The following is a 26409-nucleotide window of genomic DNA, read 5'->3' on the forward strand; positions in this document are numbered from 1 at the left end:
TTGGGTTAACATTGATAGTTCTAGGCCAGACTGGACCACATAGTGAGACTGTACCTTAAAAAAGCAAATGAAACAACAAATTCTGCCCCCCTCAAAAAAAAAAAAAAAAAAAAAACAAAAAACAAAAAACAAAAACAAAGAAAAACCCTGAAATTCATGATTAAAGGTCAGTTTAATAGTATTGAATGACAATGACAAATGAACACTGGAAGATAAGAAAGTAAGCAATTCAACTATTTGGCTGACTTCCATGTGTTTCCAGACAACAGCAGAGGAAGGGAAACTGAATTATGGTCTGACAAGCATTCTGATTTGAAGAAATGGAGTGGAAAGCCTGGGGAGGCCAAGAGCTAGAGTTCATAGAACAGGGTATCAGAAGATAAGTGTGTAATGGAGAGAGATCCTAGTTATCAGAAGTCTCTGCTCTAGTGTTTTGGATAGTTTTAGTCACAACATACACATAGGAATGAAACTCTCTAGTCAGAGGAGTAGCTATCTAAAAACATTACAGAGAACAGTATTGAACACTCACATAGGTCTGGGGATAGAGCCTATATTGCCACTCAGATCGGAAAACCTCTGGTTCATAGAGAATTAGATAAAGGTTATTGCTTCAGTAGTTGGGAATAATTAGCCCCATAATTAGTTCAGAAACAGCTAAAAACCATGTAAGTATATGTGAAAGGATCAAATTGATCTCAAGGAGCTCCATTGCTTCAGAGACATGTTTAAAAGTATGTATTGATTACAACACTGTTCATAACCCAACAGGGTGAAGTTCACAATGTTTGAAATTCAGTAAAAAATTATTGAGTATACAAAGATGAAAGACAACAGAAGCTACATTGAAGAACATAAACAACCAGTTGAAACCAACTGATAGCAAGTTAGCATTAACTTCCCACCCTCCTTCTTCCTCCCTCTACATCTCCTTCTTCTTTCCCTCCTCCCCTTTCTGTCTGTCTCTGTCTGTTTGCCTGTTTCTCTCTTTTTTTTCTTTATTTTGAGACTGAGTCTCACTTTGTAGCTAGTCTGGTGTGGAACTGACTGTGTGGCCCAAACTGGATCAAAATTATTGGCCATCTTTCTTTCTCAGTTTCCCAAGTGTTGTCATTATAGGTGTGGGCCACTATACCTAGCTAAAATAGTTCTTATATTTTATACATATAAGAAGTTTTTTATACATGTAAGAAAAGAAAATGTTCAAATACAACTTGTAGAAATGAAATATATACTTTAAAGACAGAATATTGTATAAACATTATAGAAAAAATATTGGTGAACTTGGACTCATAGCAAAGAATCAGTTGAAAGTTAAACACAGAAAGAAACATTAAAATGTAAGAGCATCATTAACCTCAGGTAATCAAATATATGGGTAATTGCAATTCCCAACTAAAGAGTAAATATTTGAATAAGTAGTGGCTAAAAACACTCAAAACTTGATAAAACTCTAAATCCACAGTAAAGAATTTTAATATGAGAAACATGAAGAAAACGTTGTTGAAACATGTAATAATCTAATTGCTCAAAATCATCATTAAAGAGATTATCTTAAAGCAATCAGAGAGAAATCACACCCTACATATAGAGGAACAAATTAAAGACAACACTGTTTGAAGCATGTACTCACTAGACAAGTAAAGCAACATTTTTGTTTGCTTTTGTTTTTTAAATAATAGAAGAAAAATCTGTCAAATTAGAATTCTATATCTGGTACAAGATTTAAAAATTGAAAGTAATTAGTGTGAATATAAAATTGTGTGGCCACCACTGAAAACTGTGGAACTTCCAAATATTAAAATTTAGTGACATGTAATCCAATGAAAACTCTTTTCATTATATATATATATATATATATATATATATAGCAGAATTAAAAACATGATCTTGAGCTGCTTGTATATAAATGTCCTTATAAGTACTATGTACTCTAAGGAAAGATGACCACAACTCAGGTTCCATCAAGAGATGAATGGAAAGTCAAATTAAATACTCATATGAACTAGAATATTAATGACCTTAAAAAGAGTTCTGAATTCTCAATGTACAGAATATATTTGTATGAAAATATTTTATGTAACACAGTGTACAATTGAATATATATAATATTTTTAAAAATACACTTGCATTTAAGGTTTGTTCAAGAAAGTATTTTAGTTGGCAAATGATAAGGAATTGTGAAACATATAACAATATGGGTGAATCTTGAGAATATTATGCTAAGGGAAGTGAACTAGCCAAGTAAATAGTATCCAGTTCCACTTAAATGAGGTACACAGAGTAATCACATTCCTAGAGATGTCACCTACAATGGTGGTTGTCAGGCATTTGGGGTGAGGTAGATATGTGGAGAATGAATATGGAGTTTTGTCTTTATGCTGACTATTGAACTCGGACTTAGGCATGCTAGGCATGAACTTTACCTTCAGCCCTCAGAATTTCACATTTTAAAAGATGGGTAGATTTTGGAGATTGGTTACATAATATGGCATATATACATGACACTAGTGACCTGCATAGTTAAAAAGAGTTAAGATTAAGGTTTTGGGGTAGGCATTTGGGGTATCTCAAAGGATACATAACAAAATCTTATTTCCCTCTTTTCAGAGGTGATGATGATAAATTTTATGTTTCCCATTTTATCATGATTAAAAGTAACTTTAAAAATTAAAGCCAAATGAAGACTTTAAGATATTCAAAGCTCCATATCTCCCATTGCTAGAACTCACCCTCATAGAGTTCAAGGTTTCTAGCTCATCCCAGAGATGTCCCTGACTCTAGTTGTCTTTCCTAGTACTATCCCCCTCTAACCTCCCCCACCTGACCTCAAGCCCACCCCACATCAAGACCCCCCCATACACCTGTGATGTTTATTCTATTTCTCCTTCATAGTGAGATTCATGTTTCTCCCCTTGAGCCTTCCTTGTTATTTGGCTTTGGGTTTATGGATTTTAGCATGGTTATTCTTTACTTTATGGCAAAAATCTACCTACAAGTTATTACATACCATGTTTGTTTTACTGGGTCAGGGTTGCCTCACTTAGGATGATCTTTTCTAGTTCCATCCATGTGTCTGCAAATGTCATGGCTTTAACAATTAAGTAATACTCCATGGTATAAATGTACCAATTTTTAAAAATCCATTCTTTGGTTGATGGACATCTGGATTGTTTCCAGTTTCTGGTTGTTATGAATATAGTTTGAGAAAGTGTCGTTGTAATATGGCACAATGTTCTTTAGTTCTTTGAGTATGTTCCCAGGATTGGTATATCTGGGTCTTGAGGTAGGTAGATTTCCAATTTTCTGCCACACTGATTTCCAAGGTGGCTGTACAAGTTTGTGCTCCCACCAGCAAAGGAGGAGTGTTTCCCTTATTCCACATCTTCTCCAGAATTAACTGTCATCAGTGTTTTTGATCTCAGCTATTATGACAGGTGTAGGGTGGAATCTCAGAGTGATTTTGATTTGCATTTCCCTGATGACTGAGGATGTTGAACATCTTAAGTGTTATGAGTAGGTTTTTCATGCAGCCTTGGTCCCAGAACTGTGCCAGCCCCAAATAACACACTGAGACTCTATATTTGATATAATGCTGTTGGCCAGTCACTAGTTTCTTATTGGCTAGCTTTGTCTTAAATATTAACCCATTTCTATTAATCTAAGTATTTCCACATGGTCTTATCTTACCAGAGAGAAGGGCTGGCATTCTGCTCTCTCTGTCCTCCATCTTGGATCTCTTCCCTACTCCTTCCTCTTTCCTCCTCGTCTCCTAGTCCCGCCTATCTTGCTTTCCTATTGGCTGACAGTGCTTTATTCATTAACCAGTAAGAGAAACATATTTACAGAGTGACTTATCCCATCACTTAAGCATGTCTCGGCCATTTGAGATTCCTCTGTTGAGAATTCTGTTTAGATAATACCCCATTTTTAGTTGGATTACGTGGTTTGTTGTCTAGTTTCTTGAGTTCTCTGTATATTTTGGGAATCAGAACTCTGTCAGATGTGGAGTTGGTAAAGATATTTTCCCATTCTGTAGGCTGCCATTTTGATAGTGTTCTTTCCTTTGCAGAAGCTTTTAAGTTTCATGAGGTTCCATGTATTAATTGTTGGTCTTAGTGCCTGCGCTGTTGGTGTTCTGTTCAGGGAGTTGACCAGCCATCTCCTGTAATAAGGCAAGACTTCCAGTGGAGGGGATGGGAAACCAACCTAGCCACATAACCTTTAAACTACAATTTGCTCTACCTACAACATATGTTGGGGTAAAGGTGGCACAGAAATAATGGGAGAGGCTAACCAATGGCTGGTCCAGCCTGAGACCCATACTATGAAAGGGAGCTCACCCCTGACATTGCCTGGAAGACCAGGACTCAGAGGCTAGACAGCTTAGAGGATAGAACCAAACATGACTGGCAAAAAAAGAAAAAAAGTCAATGACATGATTTCTATTGATATTCTGCTATACTCGTAGATCATTGCCTAGCCCAATTGTCATCAGAAAGGCTTCTCCCAGCAACTAGTAGAAACAGACCCACAGCCAAACATTAGATGGACCTCTGAGAAGGATTATGGGAGCCAGAGGGGCCAAGGACATGACAAGAAAACATACAGAATCAATTTACCTGGACTCATAGGAGCTCACGGAGACTGAAATGACAACCAGGGAGCCTGCATGGGACTCACCTAGGCCCTGTACATCTGTTACAAAAGTGTAGTTTAGTTTTCTTGTGTGACTCTTAACAGTGGAATTAGGGCCTGTCTCTGACTCTTTTAATGGCTTTTGGGACCATTTCCTTTTACTGGGTTGCTCTATCTAGCCTTAATAGAAGAGGCGGTGCCCAGTCTCACTGCAACTTTATATGCTATGGCTAGCTACTATACATAGGACACCTGCCCTTTTCTCAAGAGAAAGGAAGAGTGGATGGGGGAGGGGTAGGAAAGAGGGAGGTTGGGGAGGGACTGACAGGAGGGGAGGATCTTTGACTGGGCTGAGAAAAATGATTAATTAAAAAAAGAATCAGTTTCTGAAAAGTAAAAAAAAAAAAAAGAAAGAAAGAAAAGAAAGATATTCAAATACTACAATAACTCAAGCAGAGAGCCACTTTGTGAAGTCCTTCAAGCAGAAGGAAACTGATACCAGCTAGAAACACAGGTCCATACAAAAGAATGAAGAGCATCTGAAATGCTAATTTAAGAATAAACATATAAGATATTTTCCTCTTTAAAAAAATCTCTTTAGGCTGGGGCTATAGTTCAGTGGGTAAAGTGCTTGCCATGTAAGTATGAGGACCTGAATTTGATCTTTAGCAACCATGCCAAAACCAGAAAGAGGTAGGCTCATGGCAATCCTAGTGCTGGGCAACTAAGACAGGTTGATTCCAGGGAACCTCTGACCAGCCATCATAGTCTTATCTGAGGGCCCCTTTCCTAATGAGTAATCTTGCCTCAAAAAACAAGGTAGATGGCTTCCAAGGAATAACATTGATCTACACATTTATACACGCACACAATACACATGTACATACTTGTCCAGATGAACACTCACATACACACAGAAATATTTTTGGGGTTTCTTGAGACAGGGTTTCTTTCTGTAATAGCCCTTGCTGTCCTGGAACTCTGTCTATAAACCAAGCTGGCCTCAAACTCAGAGATCTGCCTGCTTCTGCTTCTCAAGTGCTGGGATTAAAGGTGTGTGCCACCACTGCCCAGCCCAGAAATAAATTTTAAAATATAGTTGCTTCAATAAAAATAGTAAGATTGTTTTATGGGGTTTGTAACATATATAAAACTATCATATATCATACTGTACATGATAATAGCATACACAGGCCAAGAAGAGAGAAAGTAGAAATGCACAATTGTAAAGTTCTTATACCATATAATTGGAGATAGGCAATGGTAAGTTGAACATTTATACAATATACCCTAACAGAGTAAAGCAAAGTTCTAACTAATAAGCCAATAAAGGAGAATAAAAAGCAAATCCTAAAAATATTCACACAATCCAAAAGAAAGCAGAAAATAGGGAATAAAAATTAGATGGAATAGAGATTGGAGAAGATGGCTCAGCGATTAAAACACTTATTGCTCTTACAGAGGACATGGGTTCAGACCCAAGTACTCACAGGGGATCTAATGTTCACTTCTGCACTGTGAGCACCAAGAATGCATGTGGTATACATTCATGATTGCAGGCAAAGCACACATATACATCCAGTTTTCAAATTTTTATTTTAAAGTTAGATGGGATAAAAAGGAAGCAAATGTCAACAAGCTAGGCAAGAAGTAGCATATGCCTCTTATCCTAGCAACTGGGACGCAGAGTTAGGAAGATCACAAGTTCTACACCAATCTAGACTATATATCAGTGACTCCCCCAAAGAGAAAAAAAATCAAATAGCAAGATGACAGATTTAAATGCAAGCACATTGAAAAGTCATATTGAATGAAATAAGCATACTACTCCAGTGAAAATGTACAGATTGTCATTTTTGAATTTTAAAAACATAATACCCAAGTTCATATTTTTAAACAACAAGCAAAAGAACAAGAAAACTCTATAGAGAAATATTATTATAAAACTCATCACAACCAGTTTCAAGACTTATCATATAGTCACAGCATTTTTATATAGATTATAATAATATCAAAGGCACAAATGCATAGGTCAATAGAAATAAAGAACCCCCAAAACAATTCTACACAAATATGTTCAACTCTTTTTGTTTTTACTAGGTATGGAAGTAAGTCTTAGAAGAGAAGCCTTTAAAGCTAATGTTACTAGAACAATTGGATACTCATTACCAAAAAAATCGAAAGTGAATACTAAATGATAGGAACAACAATTACACAAAAATATGTTCTGATACAATAACAATGGGAAAAAAGATTATTTATGAGTCATCAGCAAAACAAATTAAAACCCTAAGGAGATACTACTTAGAATAGTCAAAATTAAAATAAAAAATCGAACACAGTAAATGGTAGTAGGAGTATTAAGGAACTGAAAACTTTATGGTAGCAACAAAAAATAGTACAAACATCTTAGGAAGCAGTTTGGTAATTTTCTAAAATATTTCTCCTTTCATACAATCAATTTTAAATTTCAAGTAGATACTCAAGAGAAAAGACCCATACAAAAATTATATACAAAGTTCCACATACAAAAATCTTGCACATAAAAGTAACTTTGTCTCAATGAGGGTTCCTATTGCTGTGGTAAAATGCCATGACCAAAAGCAACTCAAGGAGAGAAGGGTGTATTTTACCTTACACTTTCAGGTAATAATTCACTGCTGAGAGAAGTCAGGGAAGAAGCCTGGAATTAAGAACTGATGCAGAGGCCATGGAGGGGTGCTGCTTACTGGCTTGTTCTTTTTTTGGCCTTCTTAGAACACCCAGGACCACTTAATCCAGGGCTGACACCACCTACAATGATCTGGGCTCTCCCCCATTAATCATCAGTGCACCATAGCCTTGCCTGTAGGCCAGTCTGTTGGGAGCATATTCCCAATTGAAGTTCTCTCTTCCAGAATGACTATAGCTGTGTCAAGTCAACATAAAGATGAGCTAGCACAATTGACCCTTTTTGTCAACCTGACATAGTAATTTATTACCATTAAACCATAGACTTTCCTTTCTTGTTCATCCCCTAGATCTCATATTAATAATAGGACAATAAAAACATTTCAACTTTTAAAAGTTGAAATTGAAACACTTAAATGTTCAGTCTGTTTAAGATATTCAAGTCTCTTAAAATACCCAGTCTAGAATATTTAAAATCTCTGTGGAACTACAAAGTCTTTGAAAACTCTAATGTCTCTTTTAAATACCCAGTTAAAATTCCAGAGTCTCTGTAACATATTCAGGATTTCTCTGGAATATACAAGGTCTTATAACTGTGGCTCTTGTTAAATAAATAAATAAATAAATAAATAAATAAATAAATAAATAAAACAAGTAAAATATTTTTTACTCCAAGAAGGAATAACAAGGGCACAATCACAATTTGAGCAAGGCAAAACCAAGCTCCAACAGTGTAAATAATTTAAAGTCCAGTTTCTTGGATACACTCATGTTCTGGGTTCCAAAGAGCACGGACAGTTGTATTTCTTTGCCTCTGACATTCACACAGCACATGCAGCTTGTCTCATAGACTTGGGCCAGCTCCCCTCCATGGCTGCTGTCCTTGGTGGTCAACCCATGGTCTTGGTATCTCAAAAAATCTGGAGTCCCCTGCTGCATCTGGGTTGCACTTTCACCAATAGCCTCTCCTGTGCTCGCTTCAGACTCTGTCACTGCTACATTGTGCCAAGCCTAACTTCTCTCTACTCTCCCTGCAGTCCTGAAGTCTTCTACTGCACCTTAGCCTTGACTTTCACCAATGCCTCTCTTCAGGGATTCTAGCACTGCCACACAGTGCTAAGTCTTAGCTACTCCCCACAATACCTTATGTCTTCAAAACCAGTTCCACCAGGCTCTTATACTTCCAAGTTTGATGTCTGCGTGGCATTAATTTTAATGGTGAAAACCCTTGGAAATTCAGCAAATTATGTAGCTAAGAAAATAATACATTAATTTCACTAAACATTTCCTTTAATTAGTAATTGAAAACTATAACAATCTAGACTAATATGTGCAAAATAAAATTAAATGGAAGGAATAAAATGTGAAATTGTATATAAGTTGTGATAACTACAATTTACATATAAAAAGTTAAAATGTTATATAGAAAAATGAAGCTATATATTAGCATAGTGATTTATGGATGCTGTCTTTGAAGATTTTTATCATTGTACTTTTGGTTGCTTTTAAAATGGCTTCTCAGTTTTCTAGAGGTGTGTATCACATTTTAGACTCTTGATCTTTTGAGTGTAATAACTTACTTCTATACTTTTAGTACAGGGTATGAACCCAGGGCCTTGTGCATGCTAAGCATCTATTCCGTCATTGAAGTACAACTCCTCTGAACTTTATAAAGTGTAGGAAACAGAAAAAGAGAATAACAACAGATTAAGAGAATAAATTTAGAACCCCACTAAGTAGGTATTATTTTGGTTGTCTAAAAAATTAAATCTGTAACAATTTATTTGGCTGTAGAGGGTAGTTGGGAAAATGTCGAGTGAACTTTGGAGATAACTGGTTTTGTTGTTTTTTAACATTAGGTACAAAATTACACAGATGCCCTACACTGGTACAGTTATTCTATGAAGTTGTATGAATGTGATCAAGAGGATCTGGATTTGGTCAAGCTAAAGAGGAACATGGCTTCCTGTTACTTACATTTGAAACAACTTGATAAGGTGCTTTAATTTACCTATTCTATTTTCAGAGGGAGCAAATGTTCTGAGCAGAGCATATGGATAAATGCAGTGCTCTGACTTTGTAGCTACTTATGATGACTGAGAGTGCTTTTGTATATGTATGAACAAGTTCAAATTGACATCTTCTTGATTTGTATAGTGCAAACATGAAGCAGAACTTCCTAAAGGGAGAGAGTATTTGGAAAATTATTAATTCCTTTACTTGCTCTCTTTACCCCTTTATCTTTCACTATATTCTGAAAGGTTATTTGCTACTAACCATCTGCCATAGTCCTTTAAAACAGACTGTAATTTTAAAGGCTACATTTTTGTTAAACATCATTGAGGGCAGATACTCACATGAAGAAACTACTCTTTTACTTTTAGGTTATTATCTGGTATTTATAACCACTCAAGAAAAGTTCAGTGCATAACTCTTCATTAGAAAAAATTATAGAAGCTAAAAGATGAAAAAGATTTCTATGAACAACAGAGCCATTTATATTTCTAATAGCATGTAGGATGTTTCTTCCTTTGAAGATCATACAATGTGCACATAATCTCGTGTATTTGGTCTTAGAAGAACAAAATATGAAAAGGAAAGGTATGGACTAAATGGAATATGAAGGTTTTTGTTACCTTTTAAGTGTTACTGTTAGTGTTCAGGCGAAATATGTGAATAAGGTTAGTGATTTGGTAGGTTTTCTTTGAAGGTTTGTGTACTATCAGGATTCTGTGGAAGAACAGGACCAATAGAATTAATGCATTCGGCAATAACTGTTGTAATTCTGGAGGCTGGGATTCTGGTACCTGCTGAGTATATAAATGTGGGTGCCTCCGCAGTCCTAATCTGATGTTTAAGGCCTAGAGAATTTCTGAAGAGCCAGTTGTCTTCATTCCTCATTGGAAGGCTGACCAAGGTGGCTTCTGTTGTCACTGTAAAATGGCAGCAGTGGCAGTAATGGTGATAGTAGCATCTACAGAGTAGATGTACTCATCAGCAAGAAGGAAAGGCTATACACTTGGACCTTCTTGTATCTGGGTGGTAGCCAGAAGGCACTGCTATTAAATCTGTGGGTGGGGGAATCTTCTTCCCTAACTTATCCTTTCAGAAAATACCCTTACAGACATGCCCAGACTAATGTCTCTTAGATGATCCAGGCAAATTGACAACCAGAGTTAACCATCATAATTTACATGATGGATGAAGAAGACAAAAATGGATGAAGTTCATGTCAGTGACTATAAGCTCAGAAACTCATACATCGATGCCTTCTCCTAAAATAAAGATTTTTGTGGAGATTAAGAATAGAAAAATGTTAACATTAACTGTAAACTTGACATAACTCAGAGCCATCTAAAAATATTACTGGAAGAGCAATACAAGTTGACTAGGTCTAGTCTTGCTCTACAAGAAACAGAAATTGTTGTGTGGTGCAGGAGTTTGAGCTTAGGGCCTTGTGTATATCAGAAAAATGGCCTGCCACTGAAGCACATCCGTAGCCTGAAGTAGTACTTCTTAACATCCTGACTAATGACAGCATTGGTTCTCAAGTTAGAGCAGAACTGAACCTATAATTGGAGTTCAAATGTTGTTAGCAGTGAGGAGGAGAAAATAGGAGAGTAGGAAACCAGTAAGTTTTAATAGCATATACTCCATGTGCAACTGTGTCATTTAAGGCCAGATGGGGGAGGAAGCCAAAGGTTATTTTGAAATGTTCAAGGTAACCTTGTTTGTTACTTAGCAAGCATATTTCTCATTTCATCCTGTCTTCCTAGCAGACACTGTTTGAATACTTGGCACACGTAAAACATACTTTGCTATGTAATAGGACAGATGGAAAGGTAGAAGGAAGAAAAAAACAGTCCATCAGTGTTTTGATATTCCCATCTTGCCATTGTCTAACTTTGCTAATTTCATTGTCTGTCATTTTGATTGCTTCCTTTGAGCAGTATGAACATTTCTGAGAAATTTTATAAAACTACATTTATTGGATCTGCTAAAATTTTGTGCTTTCTTATTCAGCTAAAGAGTCAATAATAGTGCCTATTGTCTTTCTTTCATGTACCCTACAATCCTAATTTAAACATTTCTTATTCTTAATTGCCTCAAAAATCTCATTTCTCTTAGCAGAATTTCTCCATGCTGAGCTTGTAGCCACTGACTTGAATTTCATCAAATTTTCTCCTCTTCACCCATCCTCTCCTCTCTTTTATTTCAGAGAAAGAAGTACTTTTTCTGGTGACTGTATATCTCAGTCTTAGTTCATAAATATTTTTCTACCATTTCTTTCTCCTTTCATTACAATTATTTTAAAGTGTTGTTTATTAAAAGAAATCCTTCATCCTTCAGTTCTCTTCAAACTTGAGTTCCACTGTAACCCCTTTTATTGCCAAACTTTCTAACCCAAAAGAACTATGTATATTTTTCAGTACGTATCCATTTAAAAGTATTTACTGAATACTACATGAAAATTAGTATTGGTATCGAGAATACAATAATGAACAAATAGGATAAAAATATATCCTGACTCTGATGAGATTTATTTTATCTGGAGAGATCATTTTTTACAGTATTATATGTTATAGGTGGCAGCAGTTTTTGTGTAAAAAGCCACACAGCAAATACTTAAGATTTTGCAAGCTGGACATTGGTGGCGCACGCCTTTAATCCCAGTACTCCGGAGGCAAAGGCAGGCGGATTTATGTGAGTTTGAGACCAGCCTGATCTATAAGAGCTAGTTCCAGGACAGCTTCCAAAACCACAGAGAAACGCTGTCTCGAAAAACCAAAGGAAAGAGAGAGACAGAGAGAGAGATTTTGCAAGTCACATGGTCCCTGATACAACAACACTCAGCTCTGCTCTTACACCTCACAATGCCGTAAATAATATGTAAACATGTGCCCATAGTGTGCTCTAAGCAAGCCTTTGTATTTAGGAATACTAAAGTTTGAATTTCATGTAATTTTCTTGTGACATGAAATATTTCTCTTTTGATTCATTTCAGCCATCCAATACCGAAAAACTATTCTTGGTCTGTGGACTTTATAAAAACAGAGGGTGGTTTGCTTATCTGTGCCTAATTAAATAGTGATAAGTTCTAAGAAGAAAACCTGAGCAGGAAAGGGCAATGTTATATGACCACAAAATGCAGTAAGAATTAAAGCAGCCACAAAGATAAGACTGTTTACTGAATATCTATCTCTTACGTTCTGGTTACGTATTGTTTCTAACTATATAAAACTCCCATTACAGGACTGAAAATGAGCTTGTGGTCGCTGAACATAATCTAGTGGTGTTCACTAGATGGCACTGTGGCTTCTGTTTGTACTTTATTAGCTCAATGATTTTAAAGGTTTTTGTAGTGATCTTATTGCCTTCCCTTCAGGTACATCTGTATGGATGTAAGTGAAAGAACTTAATGAAATCTGAGGTGAGGATTAATTTTGGCTCAACTGATGAAGTTATACTGCAGTAAACATCCAACTTGAGGTTTCAAGTCAACAAGTAATTGTTGAATGCTTAATCTGTAAATGGTTCTATAGAGTAAGCAGATATATCTTACTTACTCCCCTGTATAGGTATGTTTAAAAATACTATTTCAGAGACAAGATTTACATGTATAATATAATTATAAACAAAAGAGAGTTATAAATTAAGTATCAGATAATGTGGAATATGATATGGAAATAGAATAAGAATATGAAGATAAGGATTGTTTGTAACTATTCATTTCATGTAATATATAACCCAAAGCTGAAAAGGGCAACTGATATGTTAGAAGACAGTCCTATCTAAAGGAACCTTAATATACTGAAATAATGAAGCCATTCTCAAAAGATTGAGACAAACAGGAAACAACAAAGCATCTTGTGCTGAATCCCCAAAGCCACGTGTAATAGAATGGAATGGATGAAATGGGGTTGTAACAGAAGCACATGTGCATCACTTGGGCTTTTTGTTGTCTGTGAACTGAACAGAAACCAATACTAAGAAAGTTCACTTTTGTTAGATTGAATCAATAGAAACACAGTAAGCTTTTTTTGTATCTATGCATTCCCCATCTATGAATGTAGCCAAGTGCAGATCAAAAACACTCAGAAAAAAAAATCGGATTTGTACAGACTATTTTTTCATTATAGGTTACATAATATGGTGAAGTAACTGTTTACATAGCATTTCATTGTATTAGGGATTTTAAATAATCTGGAGATGTTTTGAAGTAGACAGGAGGATATGTATAGGTTATGTACAAGCAAGGAACTTGAGAGTCTATAGATTTTGGTATCTGAAAAGAAGTAGAACCAGTCCTCCACAGATATTGAGGCTCAATCTATAATGTATAAAAGGATAAAGTGAACACATTTTCTGTTCTGCTCTGGTTAGAGCATATCTGAATCATAATACTGGATTGGAGAATAATTTTGATGAAAGATATTGACAAGCTCTAATGTGCCAAGAGGAAGGCATTCAAGGAAAATGAAAACACAAAAGGTTACTCATTTTATGACTAGTTAAAGTCATATGGAGTTCAAACTTGAAAAAATGAAGACTTAGGATATAAACATCATTCTTCTGTGTGGCTGCCAGTGAGAAAATGTTTACGAAATGCTTGTTTCAATGGGTGAAACCTGTGAATGAAATTTTCAATCATCACAAGATCCTATCTGACACTTAGACTTGTACAAAGTTTAGGTTTTTTTTTTTTAAAAAACCAATAGAATGAACTTCCTCTTCTTGGAGGTATTTAAATATAAACAGATTGGCTACTTCATCTTAATGTTATTGAGGATAGTCACATGGAAGAACTTTCTTATTTTTTTTTTTTCTGAAATAGGGTTTCTCAGGCTGGCCTCAAATTCACAGAGATCCACCTGTCTCTGCCTCCCAAGTGCTGGGATTAAAGGTTTGTATCACCAACGCCCGACCAGAAGATCTTTCAACTGCATGGCTCATAATAATATAATTTAATAAATTCTGGTTTAATAATGTAATTTAAAAACTTGATTCTGATAATATAATAAATTCTACTATGGTTGAAGAAGACTGTGGAGTACTGGGTAGACTTTTAAATTTTAGAACTATAGCAATCTCCAATGATCACTATGTTCATTAAGTAACTACTGGAATATACTTACTTTGTTATATAATTAAATAATTTTGGCAGATATATATCCCAGTATATCTACTATCACAAACTGGATATGTAATATCTAGAAAATGCATTATGTAAAAGGTTTTAGTATTTCCTTTTCTAATCAATCCCCAGGTCCAAGTAATGAGTTATATATTTCCTATCACTATAGGCTAAATTTGTCCCTTTTAGAGTTTCATATAAATTATCCATCATACAGTATATCTAAATTTGTGCCTGGGCAAGACATTCAGGGAAGTTGGTACTGTAAATCTCTCAATATCAGGAGTGGTTATGTAGGTTTGGTCATTATGTGATAACTAGTTTCATACTGACAATATGTGTTTTACAATGCTTTATACAAACAAAATTTTACTTAAAATATTGTAGCCTGGAGCTGAGGTAGCGTTTAGTGGGAAATACATGAAATGTTTCACATAAATATGTTTTCAGAAAATTTTAAGTGCAAAAGCAAATATTCTATTACTAGAAATTACTAAAACAAGTGCAAGATAAATCCAAAAAATATTTTTAAAAAAGCTATTTACCTGCAGAAATTTCCCATATATTGAGCAAACAGATAGTAGAAGTTACCCAGAAAGCCAAAACCATGTTCTCTGAAAAAACTAATAAAATGGGCAAACTTCTAGTAAGTTAAACAAGGAATAAAAATGAGAGAAATGAAATGAAAAAGACGAAGGAGTATTGGTATTTGAACAACTTTATGCATGAATTTACTATGTTGAATTGAGAAAGGAATTAGAAATATGAGCAGTCCCATAAATGACTGTTAATATAATTTAAGCAATAGTTTAAAAATCCTCAAGCGAGATCCAAACCCAAATAGTATTTTTTTTAAATTTAATTAAACTTAAAATGAAAAATAACCTCAACTAATTTTTTGTGTATAACACAGTATTGCTGGCTTCAAATATGGTATTATATGGCAAATCTTGCTTACCTGTAACTATATAGTTATTAATTTATAGCTCTCCACCAATCTCTTCCAGTCTCCAGAAATCACTATTTCACTCCTAAATTCTATGAATTTGACTATTTTAGATATTGCAAAGAAATAGAATCATACATTATTTGTCCATCTATGACTTTTATTTCAGTGAGCACAACGTCTTCAGGGTTTATCCATTGCAGAATTCCTATTGAAGCAGAATAATATTCCATTGCATGTACCCATTTCTTTACCTATTTATCCATTAATGGACATTTATTTTGTCCATATGTCTTTGTTATTATTGACTAGTCCTTTGAATGAACATGAAAGTACAGACACTTGAAATTCTAATATTTGTTTTTATGGATAATAACCCAATGAATGAATGTTGTATTATATGTCATTTGTATTGGTCAGAACTATCTAAAGGAACAGAACTGAGAGCACCAACACACACACACACACACACATAATATGTCTATACATATATTTACACACATGATTAAAGATAATTGATAAAGAATGGGATCCTGTAACTTGGGATGGGGATTGTGGGTGATCCTATTGTGGTTGAGAATGTTGAACCCTCAGATTCTCAAGGGTTTATCTCACTTGAGGAAGTAGCCTCTCCACCCTCAGCAGAGGATGTACTCTTTTTTTCTTTTTTCTTTTAATTTATTTTTCTTATTTTACATATCGATCCCAGTTCCCTTTCCCTCCCTCCCACCCTCCCATTCCCCCGATCACCTTCCCCTCTCACTCCTCCCCCACTCCATATGTAGGGTGATGCCTTCCAGGAGGGTTCAACAAAATCTGTCAGGTCATTTGATGTAGGGACTAGGCCCTCCTTCCTGCCTCTAGTCTAAGGGAGTATCTCTCCATTGGGAATGTGCTCCCAAAGTCCTTTTGTGCACCAGGGATACATCCAGGTTCCACTGTCAGAGGTATCCCCACCCCTGGAATATTGCCTTTCCCACCTTTGACTGAGGAAATTAAACCTTTGTTGTCTGCTAAACCAGCAGTGACTTTCACTGATGTCCCTTAGGATCCACTAATAATTGCCTCTAGACCCATAGTCATACTTAAGGCTAAGCAGGCTTCTAGAGAGGAGATAGAAAATGTAGTCTATGGGGAGGTACGATACACTACTGAAGAGTTTAATGAGTTTGCTAATTCATACAAGAAGTCTGGGGAATATGTGTGGGAATGGATTTTAAGGGTGTGGGATAATGGTAGAAGGAACATGAACATAAATTTATTTGTTTGGCCCCACTAAATGGAGATACTAGGTTTAGTGTTTGAAGCTCACACAGTTAAAAAATAAAAGGTTTCAAAAGTTTGAATGGTTGGCTGAAGTTAAAAGATGGCATAGTGAAAAGGAGATGGAGATGCCTGTTATTCCTTGATTTGGTAGATAAACAGATTTTAAGGCTCAGGGAGATTGCAGTGTGAGAGTGGGTCTGCTGTGTAAAACATAGTCTTCCACAATAGGAAGGCCAAGAAGACATGCCCTTCATGAATCCTATATGACAGAGAATGGTAAGAAGGACACCAGCATATGTGAAGTTTTGTTGTTTCCCTTTTCTTTGTGACAGACCTTAGGGTTGGAGATGCTGCTGCTCAGTTGGATGAATTAAATGGATAATTAAATGCAATGGATTTAGTCGAACCAAGAACTAGCAAGGGCCAGGTGGCAGCACTGAATCTCCAAAGGCAAGGTGATTGTAGTGTTCATAATGGGTAGCACAAAGTAATGTCCTCAATGGCCTAACCTGTAATGGTCTGCACAGACAAAGTAAATTTTATGGTGGCATGACTCCTGTGGGACTTAGGTACTAGCTAATCTATCATGGTGTTTCCAGGCATGAAATAGATAATAAGCCAATGAATTTTTGTTTGATCTGTGTAAGTGGAAAAATTCTCAAAAAAAAAAAAAAAATGAAAAGCTTCATTGGATTGTGGCAAAAGGCAATCTCAGCCTTCTGGGTCTGCAGACCCAGAACTCCTTGAATGACAGGATGGCCAGGTTCCCCTGAGGAAGCATCTTGATAAAATACATGAAAGGTTTACCATTATATTTTCTCCATTCCTTCCCCAGAGGTATCTATAGCCTTTTACAAGGTAACTGTAATGATCAGGCTTTCTGGGGTCTATTGGATATTGGATTGATGCTGACTCTGGGAGACCCCTACAAAACTTTGTGGCCCTCCAATTAAAGTAGGGGATTATGAAAGTCAGGCGATTAATGGAGTTTTGGCTAAAGTCTGACTCATAAAAGGGCCAGTGGGACCCCAGTCCCATACTGAATAATTGGGCTAGATATTGTCTTAGGGTTTCCATTACTATGAAGAGACACCATGACTACAGCAACTCTTATAAAGTAAAAACATTTAATGGGGGGGGACTTACATTTCAGAGGTTCAGTCCATTATCATTATGGTGGGACATGGTGGTGTGCAGGAAGACATGGTACTGGAGACATAGCTGAGGGTTCTATATCTTGGGCAGCCAACAGTAAGTGGTCTGTCTCACTGGGTGTGGTTTGAGCATATATGAGTCCTCAAAGCCTGCCTCTACAGTAACTCACTTTCCCCAACAAGACATTTGCTCTAACAAGGCCATTTCTCTTAATAGTGCCACTCTCTTTGGGGACCATTTTCTGTCAGACCACCACAGATACTTAGAAACTGGCAGACTTCTAACATTGGTTTCCTGACCTGTGGAGTGAGGACTGTTATGGTTGGGAAGCCTTTAGAGTTTCCTCTGTTAAGGAAACCAGTGAACCAAAAACAGTATCACATCACTGGATGAATTACAGAAATTAGAGCTACCACCAAGGACTTGAAAGTTGCAGGGGTGATAGTTCCCACAAAATCTTCCTTTAACTCTCCTATTTGGCTGGGAAAATGACAGTTGACTATTAAATACTCATTCAGGTAGTCAGTCTGATTGCAGCTGCTGTACCAGATGTCGCATCCTTACTAGAACGGATTAACATGTCTCCTGGTACATGGTATGCAGTTACAGCTCGAACAAATGCCGTTTTCTCAGTACCTGCCCATAAGGACTGCCAGAAGCAATTTGCTTTCAGTTGGCAAGGCCAACAATATACCTTTACAGTTTAACTCTCCAGCCCTGTGTCATAATTTAGTTAGCTAGGATCTTGATCATCTATCTCTTCCATGAAATATCACATTGGTGCACTATATTGATGCTGATTGGACCAAGTGGGCAGGAGGTAGCAAACACTATAGACTTATTGGTAATACACATGTGTATCAGAGGATGGGAAATATGTAACACAAGTTCTAAGTGGTGTTGATGATAAAAACTCGAAGTCAGATACTAGGGGGTGAAAGCTGAAGGATCAGTGAAGCAGAGCAGCCAGCCACCAGAACTCTTACCTCTGCAATATCCTCACACTGAAAAGAGATCTAGTTCTTGTCTCCTTCCACCTATCTTCCTCTCTCTACCCAGCCATCTCACTTTCTTTCTGTCTGTACAGACCCCCAGATCTCTATAATTAGCTGGTGGCTAACCCCATCCTCTGATCTTCAGGCAAGTTTTATTTGTTAAAGTATAAACAAGATAACACCACAAAATCCAACCAAAATTCAAGGGCCTTCTAACTCAGTGAAATTCTAGTAGTCCAGTGGTGTGGAACATGAAGAGATATTCCTTCTAAGGTGAAGAATAAATTATTGCACCTGGCCCCTCCCACCAACAAAGAAGAAGCACATTAGATGGTCTATTTAGATTTTGGAGACTGCACATTCCTCACTTGTGTGTGTTGCTCCAACCCCTGCACCAAATGGCTCAGGAAGCCGATAGAATTGAATGGGGTATGGAACAGGAGAAGGCTCTTTAGCAGATCCAGACTGCTGTGCAGGCTGCTCTACCAATTGAGCCATATGATCCAACAGACCCTATGGTACTTGAGGTGTCAGTGGCAGATATGGATGCTGTTTGGAGCCTTTGGCAGGACCCTATAGGTAAATCACAGAAGAGGCCTTTGGGATTTTGGAGCAAGACTCTACCATTATCTGTAGACAACTATTTTCCAACTGAAGACAGTACTTGCCTGTTAATGGGCCTTAGTGGAAACATTTGACAATGTGCCACCAAGTTGCCATGCTACCTGAGCTTCCCCTCATGAGCTGGGTGTTATCTGACCCACCAAATCATAAAGTAGATCATGCATGGCAGGACCCAAGCAGGTCCTGAACGCACAAGCTACATGAAGAAGTTGCCCAAATGCCTATGGTTTCTTCTCCTGTTACAATGCCGTCTGCTTCCAAGCATGCACTTATAGCCTCATGGGTATTGTTCCCTATGACTGGTTGACTGAGGAGGAGAAGACTGGGGCCTGTTTTACTGATGGTTCTGCACATTATGCAGACACTACTCAGAAGTAGACCGCTGCAGTATTACAATCCCTTTCTGGGACAACCCTGAAAGATGGATAAACAGTGGGAAGAACTTCAACCAGTACACATGGTCATACATTTTGTTTGAAAGGAGAAATGGCCAGATGTGCAATTCTTCACTGATTCATGAGCTGTAGCCAATGGATTGGCTGGATGGTCAGGGACTTGGAAAAAGCATGACTGAAAAATTGGCGAGAAAGACATCTGGGGAAGAATATGTTGATAGATCTCTCCAAATGGGAGAAGGATATGAAGATACTGTGTCCCATACAAATAGGACATAAAAATGTGACTTTAGCTGAAGAGGAATTCAGTAATCAAGTAGTTAGGATGACCCGTTCTATGAACAGTAACTTCTTTCCTCAGCTATTCCTGTCATTGTCCAATGGGCTCATGAACAAAGTGGCCGTGGTGACAGAGATAGGGGTTATGCATGGGCTCAACAACATGGACTTCCACTTATCAAGTTTTTTTCTGTGAGTTCCAGCTGCTGTGAATGCCAGATATGACAACAACATAGATCAATACTGAGCTCTAGATATGACACCATTCCCCAGGGTGACCAGCCAGTGACCTAGTACCATGTTGACTACATTGGACCACTTCTTCCATGAAAAGGACAATGCTTTGTCCTTACTGGAGGAGTTTTGCTGGTTATGGATTTGCCTTTCCTGGACATAATACCAAAACCACAAACCGTGGACTTATAGAAAGTCTCATCCACCACCCTGGTATTTCATACAATATTGCTTCTGATGAAGTAACTCATTTCCCAGCCAAAGAAGTGTGACAGTGAGTACATGATCATGATAATCCACTAGTCTTACCATGTTCCCACAGTCCTGAAGCAGCTAGTCTGATAGAAAGATGGAATGGCCTTTTGAAGACACAGTTACAGTGCCAATTAGGTGGAAGCAGCCTGGAGGGCTGGGGCAGGCTTCTCTAGAAGGTGGCATATGCTTTGAATCAGCATCCAGTATGTGCTGTATTTTCTCCCACAGCCAGGATCTATAGGTCTAGGAATTAAAGGGTGGAAAGGGGAATAATTCCACTTACTTTCACCTTTAGTGACCTACTAGGAAAATTATTACTTCCTGTTCCCAAGACCATAAATTCAGCTGGCCTATAAGTTTTGGTTCCAGAGTTGAAGAGTGTTCCTTGTAGGAGCCACAACAAACATTCCATTGGACAGGAAGCACACATATCCCCTCCGGCACTCTGGGTTTCTGATGTCCTTAAACCAACAAGCTAAGAAAGGAATAACAGTGTTAGGAAGGGTGATTGATCCAGATTACCGCGAGAAAATTGGATTGCCTCTTCACAGTGGAAGCAAGAAAGATTATGTGCAGAGTGCAGGAGATCCTTCAGGGTGTATCTTTGTGCTAGCATGTCCTGTGATTAAAGTCAATGGGAGACTACAATAGCCTAATCCACACAGGATGACAAAAGGACACATACCCTTAAGGAATGAACTTATGAGTCACTCCTCCAGAAAAGGAGCCAAGACCTGCTGATGTACTTGCTGAAGGTGGAGCATATACAGAATGGGAAATAGAGAAAAGCAATGATAAATACCAGCTAAGGCCACATGACAAGTTGCCTAAGTAAGGATTATAATAGACATGAATGTTTTTGTCATATTTTGTTAATAATGTGTTTGTACATATATTTGTATTTTCTTTCATCAATTTCTTTATCATGTAATATAACATCAATCAGAATATCAGCGGCTATTATATATTTAAATTTGAGATACTAAGAGAATATTCCTCAAGGGACATTGTCACCTGTTCTAAATTTATAATGTGTTTGTGGTTATATAAGGGATAGTTATATCATTTGCAACATAATTATTACCTGGCTAAATATAGAATGTGTTTACGATTTATGTGGGATAGTTACATCATGTTAGGTGTAATTATGTCCTGGTTATTGTTTTAATTTGCAAATTAATCATGGTATAAGAAGATATGATTGTATGTCAAACTGACAAAGAGTGGACTTGTGATAGCTATTCTTGGTTGTCAACTTGACTACATCTCTAAGTAAGACTCAAATGGCTGGGCATACCTGTGAAGGATTTTTTTCTTAATTAAATCATTTGAAGTGGTAAGACCCATTTCTTATCTGGATCTTTGAGGTAGGAAGATGTATCTTTAATCCAGAATTTGAGATGTATAGATCTCCCTTTAATCTGGGCTATACCTTCTGTTGCAGCCTATATAATGGCAGTCTATATAATGGATATGGAAGAAGAAAGCTGTCTCTCTTTGTCTTCTTACTCTTGCTCTTTCTATTAAGTTCATTCCTTAGGATTCTGGCATATATTGAAGCCCAGTTTAGACATACAGCTTAGTGAACTGAACTACTACTGGATTCTTGGACCTTCTGTTAGTAGACAACCACAGCCTGTAAGCCATTCCAATAAATCACACACACACAGACACACACACACACACACACACACACACACTGACATATATATATTCATTCTGTAAGTTTTTTTTTAGAGAACCCTGACTAATATAGTTGTCTGTGGTGTCTGTCATATATAGACTGTATTATGTTGAGGTGTTTTCCTTCCAGTCCTACTCTCTCTAGGACTTTTACCATAAAAGCATGTTTGATTTTATCAAAGACTTTGCCTGCTTCTGTTGACATTTCTTATGATTTTTGTCTTTAAGTATATTTTTCTGATTTATTATATGTAGTGACTATGTATGTTGTACCAGTCTTACATTTCCAGGATGAAGTTAGTTTGATCATGGAGAATGATCTTGATGTATGCTACTATTTGGTTTGGTGGTACTTTATTGAGGATTTTTGTACATGTGTTCATCAGAGGTATTGCCTATAGGTTTTTTTTTTTTGTTGTATCTTTACATGGTTTGGTTATTAGAGTAATAATGGCTTCATAGGACAAGTTTTTGAGTCATCTTTCTATTTCTGTATGTGTTTAAAGAGTTTAAAAAACATTAGTTATAGTTTTCTTTCAAAGTCTGGTAGAATCTCCTATGAATCGATTTGGACCTTGAGTGTGGTTGTATATTATGATTTATTAAAGCTTGCCTAAGGATTCAGAAAGCAAAGTCAGTCTCAAGCCATAGAAGCCAGGCACATATCTTTAATCCCAGGACTCGATTAAGAAATTAGATGGATCTCTGTTGGTTCAAGGCCACACTGAGCTACATGAAATTGATCCAGCCATAAAGAGAAACAGTTCATACAAAGATGATCTTAGCACTTGGGATCACATGCCTTTAATCCCAGGACTCATGAGAGGTATTTAAAACAGGAACAGGATCTCGGAGCTGGCATTATTTCTCCAGCCACATCAAGGATAGGAAGGCTTAGTCTCAGGATTCTCTAGCCATGCTGAGGAGAGGCATAGCAGTCTGGGATTGCAGTCTGAGGAACCAGGATCACCTTTCAGTATGAGGTAGAGGTAAGAAGTAGTGGCCAGCTGCTTTGCTTTTCTGATCTTCAGCTTCAAGTTTGAACCCGAGTATCAGTCTCTGTGTCTTTCATTTATCATTCTACACTGCAGGGTTTTTGTTTGTTTTGTTTTTGTTTGTGTGCATGTGTGGGGAAGTTTATTATGGTCTCAATCTCCTTTGTTGCGCTTATGTTTAGGTTGTTAGTCTCTTAGTTTTAACTTGGGTGGTTTGGATGATTCAAAAATTAATCTATTTCTTTTAGATTTTCCAACTTAATGGAGTACAGGCTTATAAAGCATTCCCCTATAATAGTCTGCATTTCTTTGGTGTCTGTAATGTTCCTTATTCATTTCTAATTCTGTTAATTTGAGTCATTCCTTTTTTTTTTGATTAGTTGGGCCAAAAACCAGCTCTTAGATTTCTGATTCTTTGTATTATTTTTCTTTGTTTCTATGTCATTAATTCCTGCTTTGATTGTTATTATTTCTTGCCATGTACTGAGTTTGGGTTTGGTTTGTTCTTTTCCTTCAAATTCCAGAGTTGCATCATAAAGTCATATAATTTGTTCTCTCTCTCGTCTTTTAATGTAGACACTTACGGTTCTAAACTTCTCTCGTAATACTGCTTTTTATGTATCTAAGATGTTTAGTCATGATGCATTTTTGTTTTCATTTAATTCCAGGAATGTTTTCACTTCTTTCTTGATTTCTTCTTTGACTTATTCACCACTTCATAATGATTTATTTAGTCTCCATGAATGAATACACTTGCGAGAGTTTATTTGCTGTCAATTTTTCTGTATTTGTTAATGTTTGTTTTGTGTGCTGGGATGTGGTCTATTTTATAAATATTTCCATGTGCTGCTGTGTAGATTGTTTATTTTTTTAGCACTTTGGTAGACTATTCTGTAGATACTTATTAGGGCCATTTGATGTAGGATGACACATTGGAGAAAGTAGGATGTTGAAATTACCTACAATTATTGGTTTTGTGTTGATTTGTGCTTTTAATTCAAGTAGTTTGCTTTTTATGAAATTGGGTGCAGTAAACTTCGGTGCATATGTGTTCAGTGTTATGATATTTCCCTGACTAATTAATCCCTTAATTAGAGTGAAGTACCCTTACTTGTCTCTTCTGATTAGTTGTAGTTTGATGCCTAATTTGTCAGATATTAGACTGGCAATGCCTGCTTTCTTTTTGACCCCATTTGATTGGAATACTTTTTCCCATCATTTCACTTTAAAGTGGTACCTGTCTTTAAATTTGAGTTTCTTGTAAGTCAACAGGTATGTGGATTTTGATTTTTAATTTATTGAACTTGCTTGTGTCATTTGATTGTAGAGTTGGGTCCATTTTTGATGTGTTTTATTTATTGTGCTGGTTTGTAATTTTAGTTGCACTTTGTATTTCACTGTTATAGCTTTTGTCTTCTTCCTAGAATCTCTTGGCAATGCTTAGTCCTCTCTTCAGTTCAAAGTATTGCTTCTGTTTAGTGGGGATTTTTGTTGTTGTTTTATATGAATTTGTTAGGCTGTTTGCATCATGAAAAGTTTTTTCCCTTTTTTTTTTTGTAAAGGTAATATTCTATATTTTTTTTCGTTTAAATTAGAAACAAGCTTGTTTTACATGTCAATCCCAGTTCCCTCTCCCTTCCCTCCTTCCCTGCTCCCTACCAACGCCCTATCCCATCCCTTCTGCTCCCCAAGGAGGGTGAGGCCTTCCATGGGTGATCTTCAAAGTTTGTTATATCATTTGGAGCAGAGCCTAGGCCCTCCCCTGTGTGTCTAGGCTGAGAAAGTATTCCTCTATGTGAAATGGGCTCCTAAAGTCCATTTGTATACTAGGGATAAATACTGATTCACTACCAGAGGCCGCATAGACTGCCCAGTCCTCCTAACTGACACCCAGGTTCAGGGGATCTGGGTGAGTCCTATACTGGTTTCCCAGCTCTCAGTCTGGGGTTCATGAGCTCCCACTTGTTCAGGTGAGCTCTTTCTGTGGGTTTTTCCAGCCTGGTCTTGACTCCTCCCTGTCTGCAACTGGATTCCAGGAATTTGGCTCAGTGTGTAGCTGTGGGTGTCTGCTTCTGCTTCCATCAGCTACTGGATGAAGGCTCTAGGGTGGCATATAAGGTAGTCATCAATGTCATTATTGGGGAAGGTCATTTAAGGTAGCCTCTCCACTGTTGCTTAGATTGTTAGTTGGGGTCATCTTTGTAAGTCTCTGGACATTTCCCTAGTGCCAGATTTCTCTTTAAACCTATAATGGCTCCCTCTATTGTTGTATCTCTTTTCTTGTTCTTTTTCTATTCTTCCCCTGACTCAATCTTCCTGCTCCTTCATGTCCTCCTCTCCCCTCCTCTTCTTCCCTTCTCTTTCTCCTAACTCCCTCTCCCCTCCCCCCCATGCTCCCAATTTGCTCAGGAGATCTTGTTGTCCCTTTCCCCTTCTCTGGGGGACCATGTATGTCTCTCTTAGAGTCCTCCTTGCTTCCTAGCTTCTCTGCCGATGTGAATTATAGGCTTCTAATCCTTTGCTCTATGTCTAAAATCCATATATGAGCGAGTACATACCATGTTTGTCTTTTTTTGTGACTGGGTTACCTCACTCAGGATGGTTTCTTCAAGTTCCATCCTTTGCCTGTGAATTTCAAGATTCCTTTGTTTTTTTTTTCCTCTGAATAGTATTCCATTGTGTAAATGTACCACATTTTCTTTAGCCATTCTTCAGTTGAGGGGCATCTAGGTTGCTTCCAGGTTCTGGCTATTACAAATAATGCTGCTATGAACATAGTTGAAAAGGTTTTTGTTGTTGTTTTTGTTTGTTTGTTTGTTTTTATCTATGATGGTTTTCCTTGGAAAGATACTCAAATTTTCCTATTGTGTTCTTTTACTATTTGGAGTGTCTTGTTCCAGGATCTTCTGGCTTTCATAGTTTTCATTGAAAAATCAAATGTCATTCTGATGTGTTTTCCTGTATATGTAACTTGGATTTTTTTCCTCTGGCAACTTTGAATATTTTTTTTTCTTTTCTCTGTATACTTAGTATTTGGCTGGCTAGAGTTATTTTGGAGGAGGGAACCTCAGTTGAGAAAATGCCCTAATTATCTTGGCCTGTGGACAGCTTTTGGTGCAATTTCTTGATTGGTAATAGA

The 26409-nt window shown here is 37.1% G+C and overlaps 1 protein-coding gene across 1 annotated transcript in view; it reads left to right on the plus strand.

Annotated features, from left to right (window-relative positions):
* The window catches only part of Tex11 (testis expressed 11), a 239463-nt gene that overhangs the window by 102377 nt on the left and 110677 nt on the right, over nt 1-26409 (plus strand). The window contains exon 15 of the mRNA XM_051179029.1: nt 9168-9305. Within this exon, the coding sequence (XP_051034986.1) occupies nt 9168-9305 (138 nt within the window). The remainder of the gene's footprint in view (nt 1-9167; nt 9306-26409) is intronic.

The sequence above is a fragment of the Phodopus roborovskii genome, unplaced genomic scaffold (assembly GCF_943737965.1).
Source record: "Phodopus roborovskii unplaced genomic scaffold, PHOROB, whole genome shotgun sequence".
Lineage (NCBI taxonomy): Eukaryota > Metazoa > Chordata > Mammalia > Rodentia > Cricetidae > Phodopus > Phodopus roborovskii.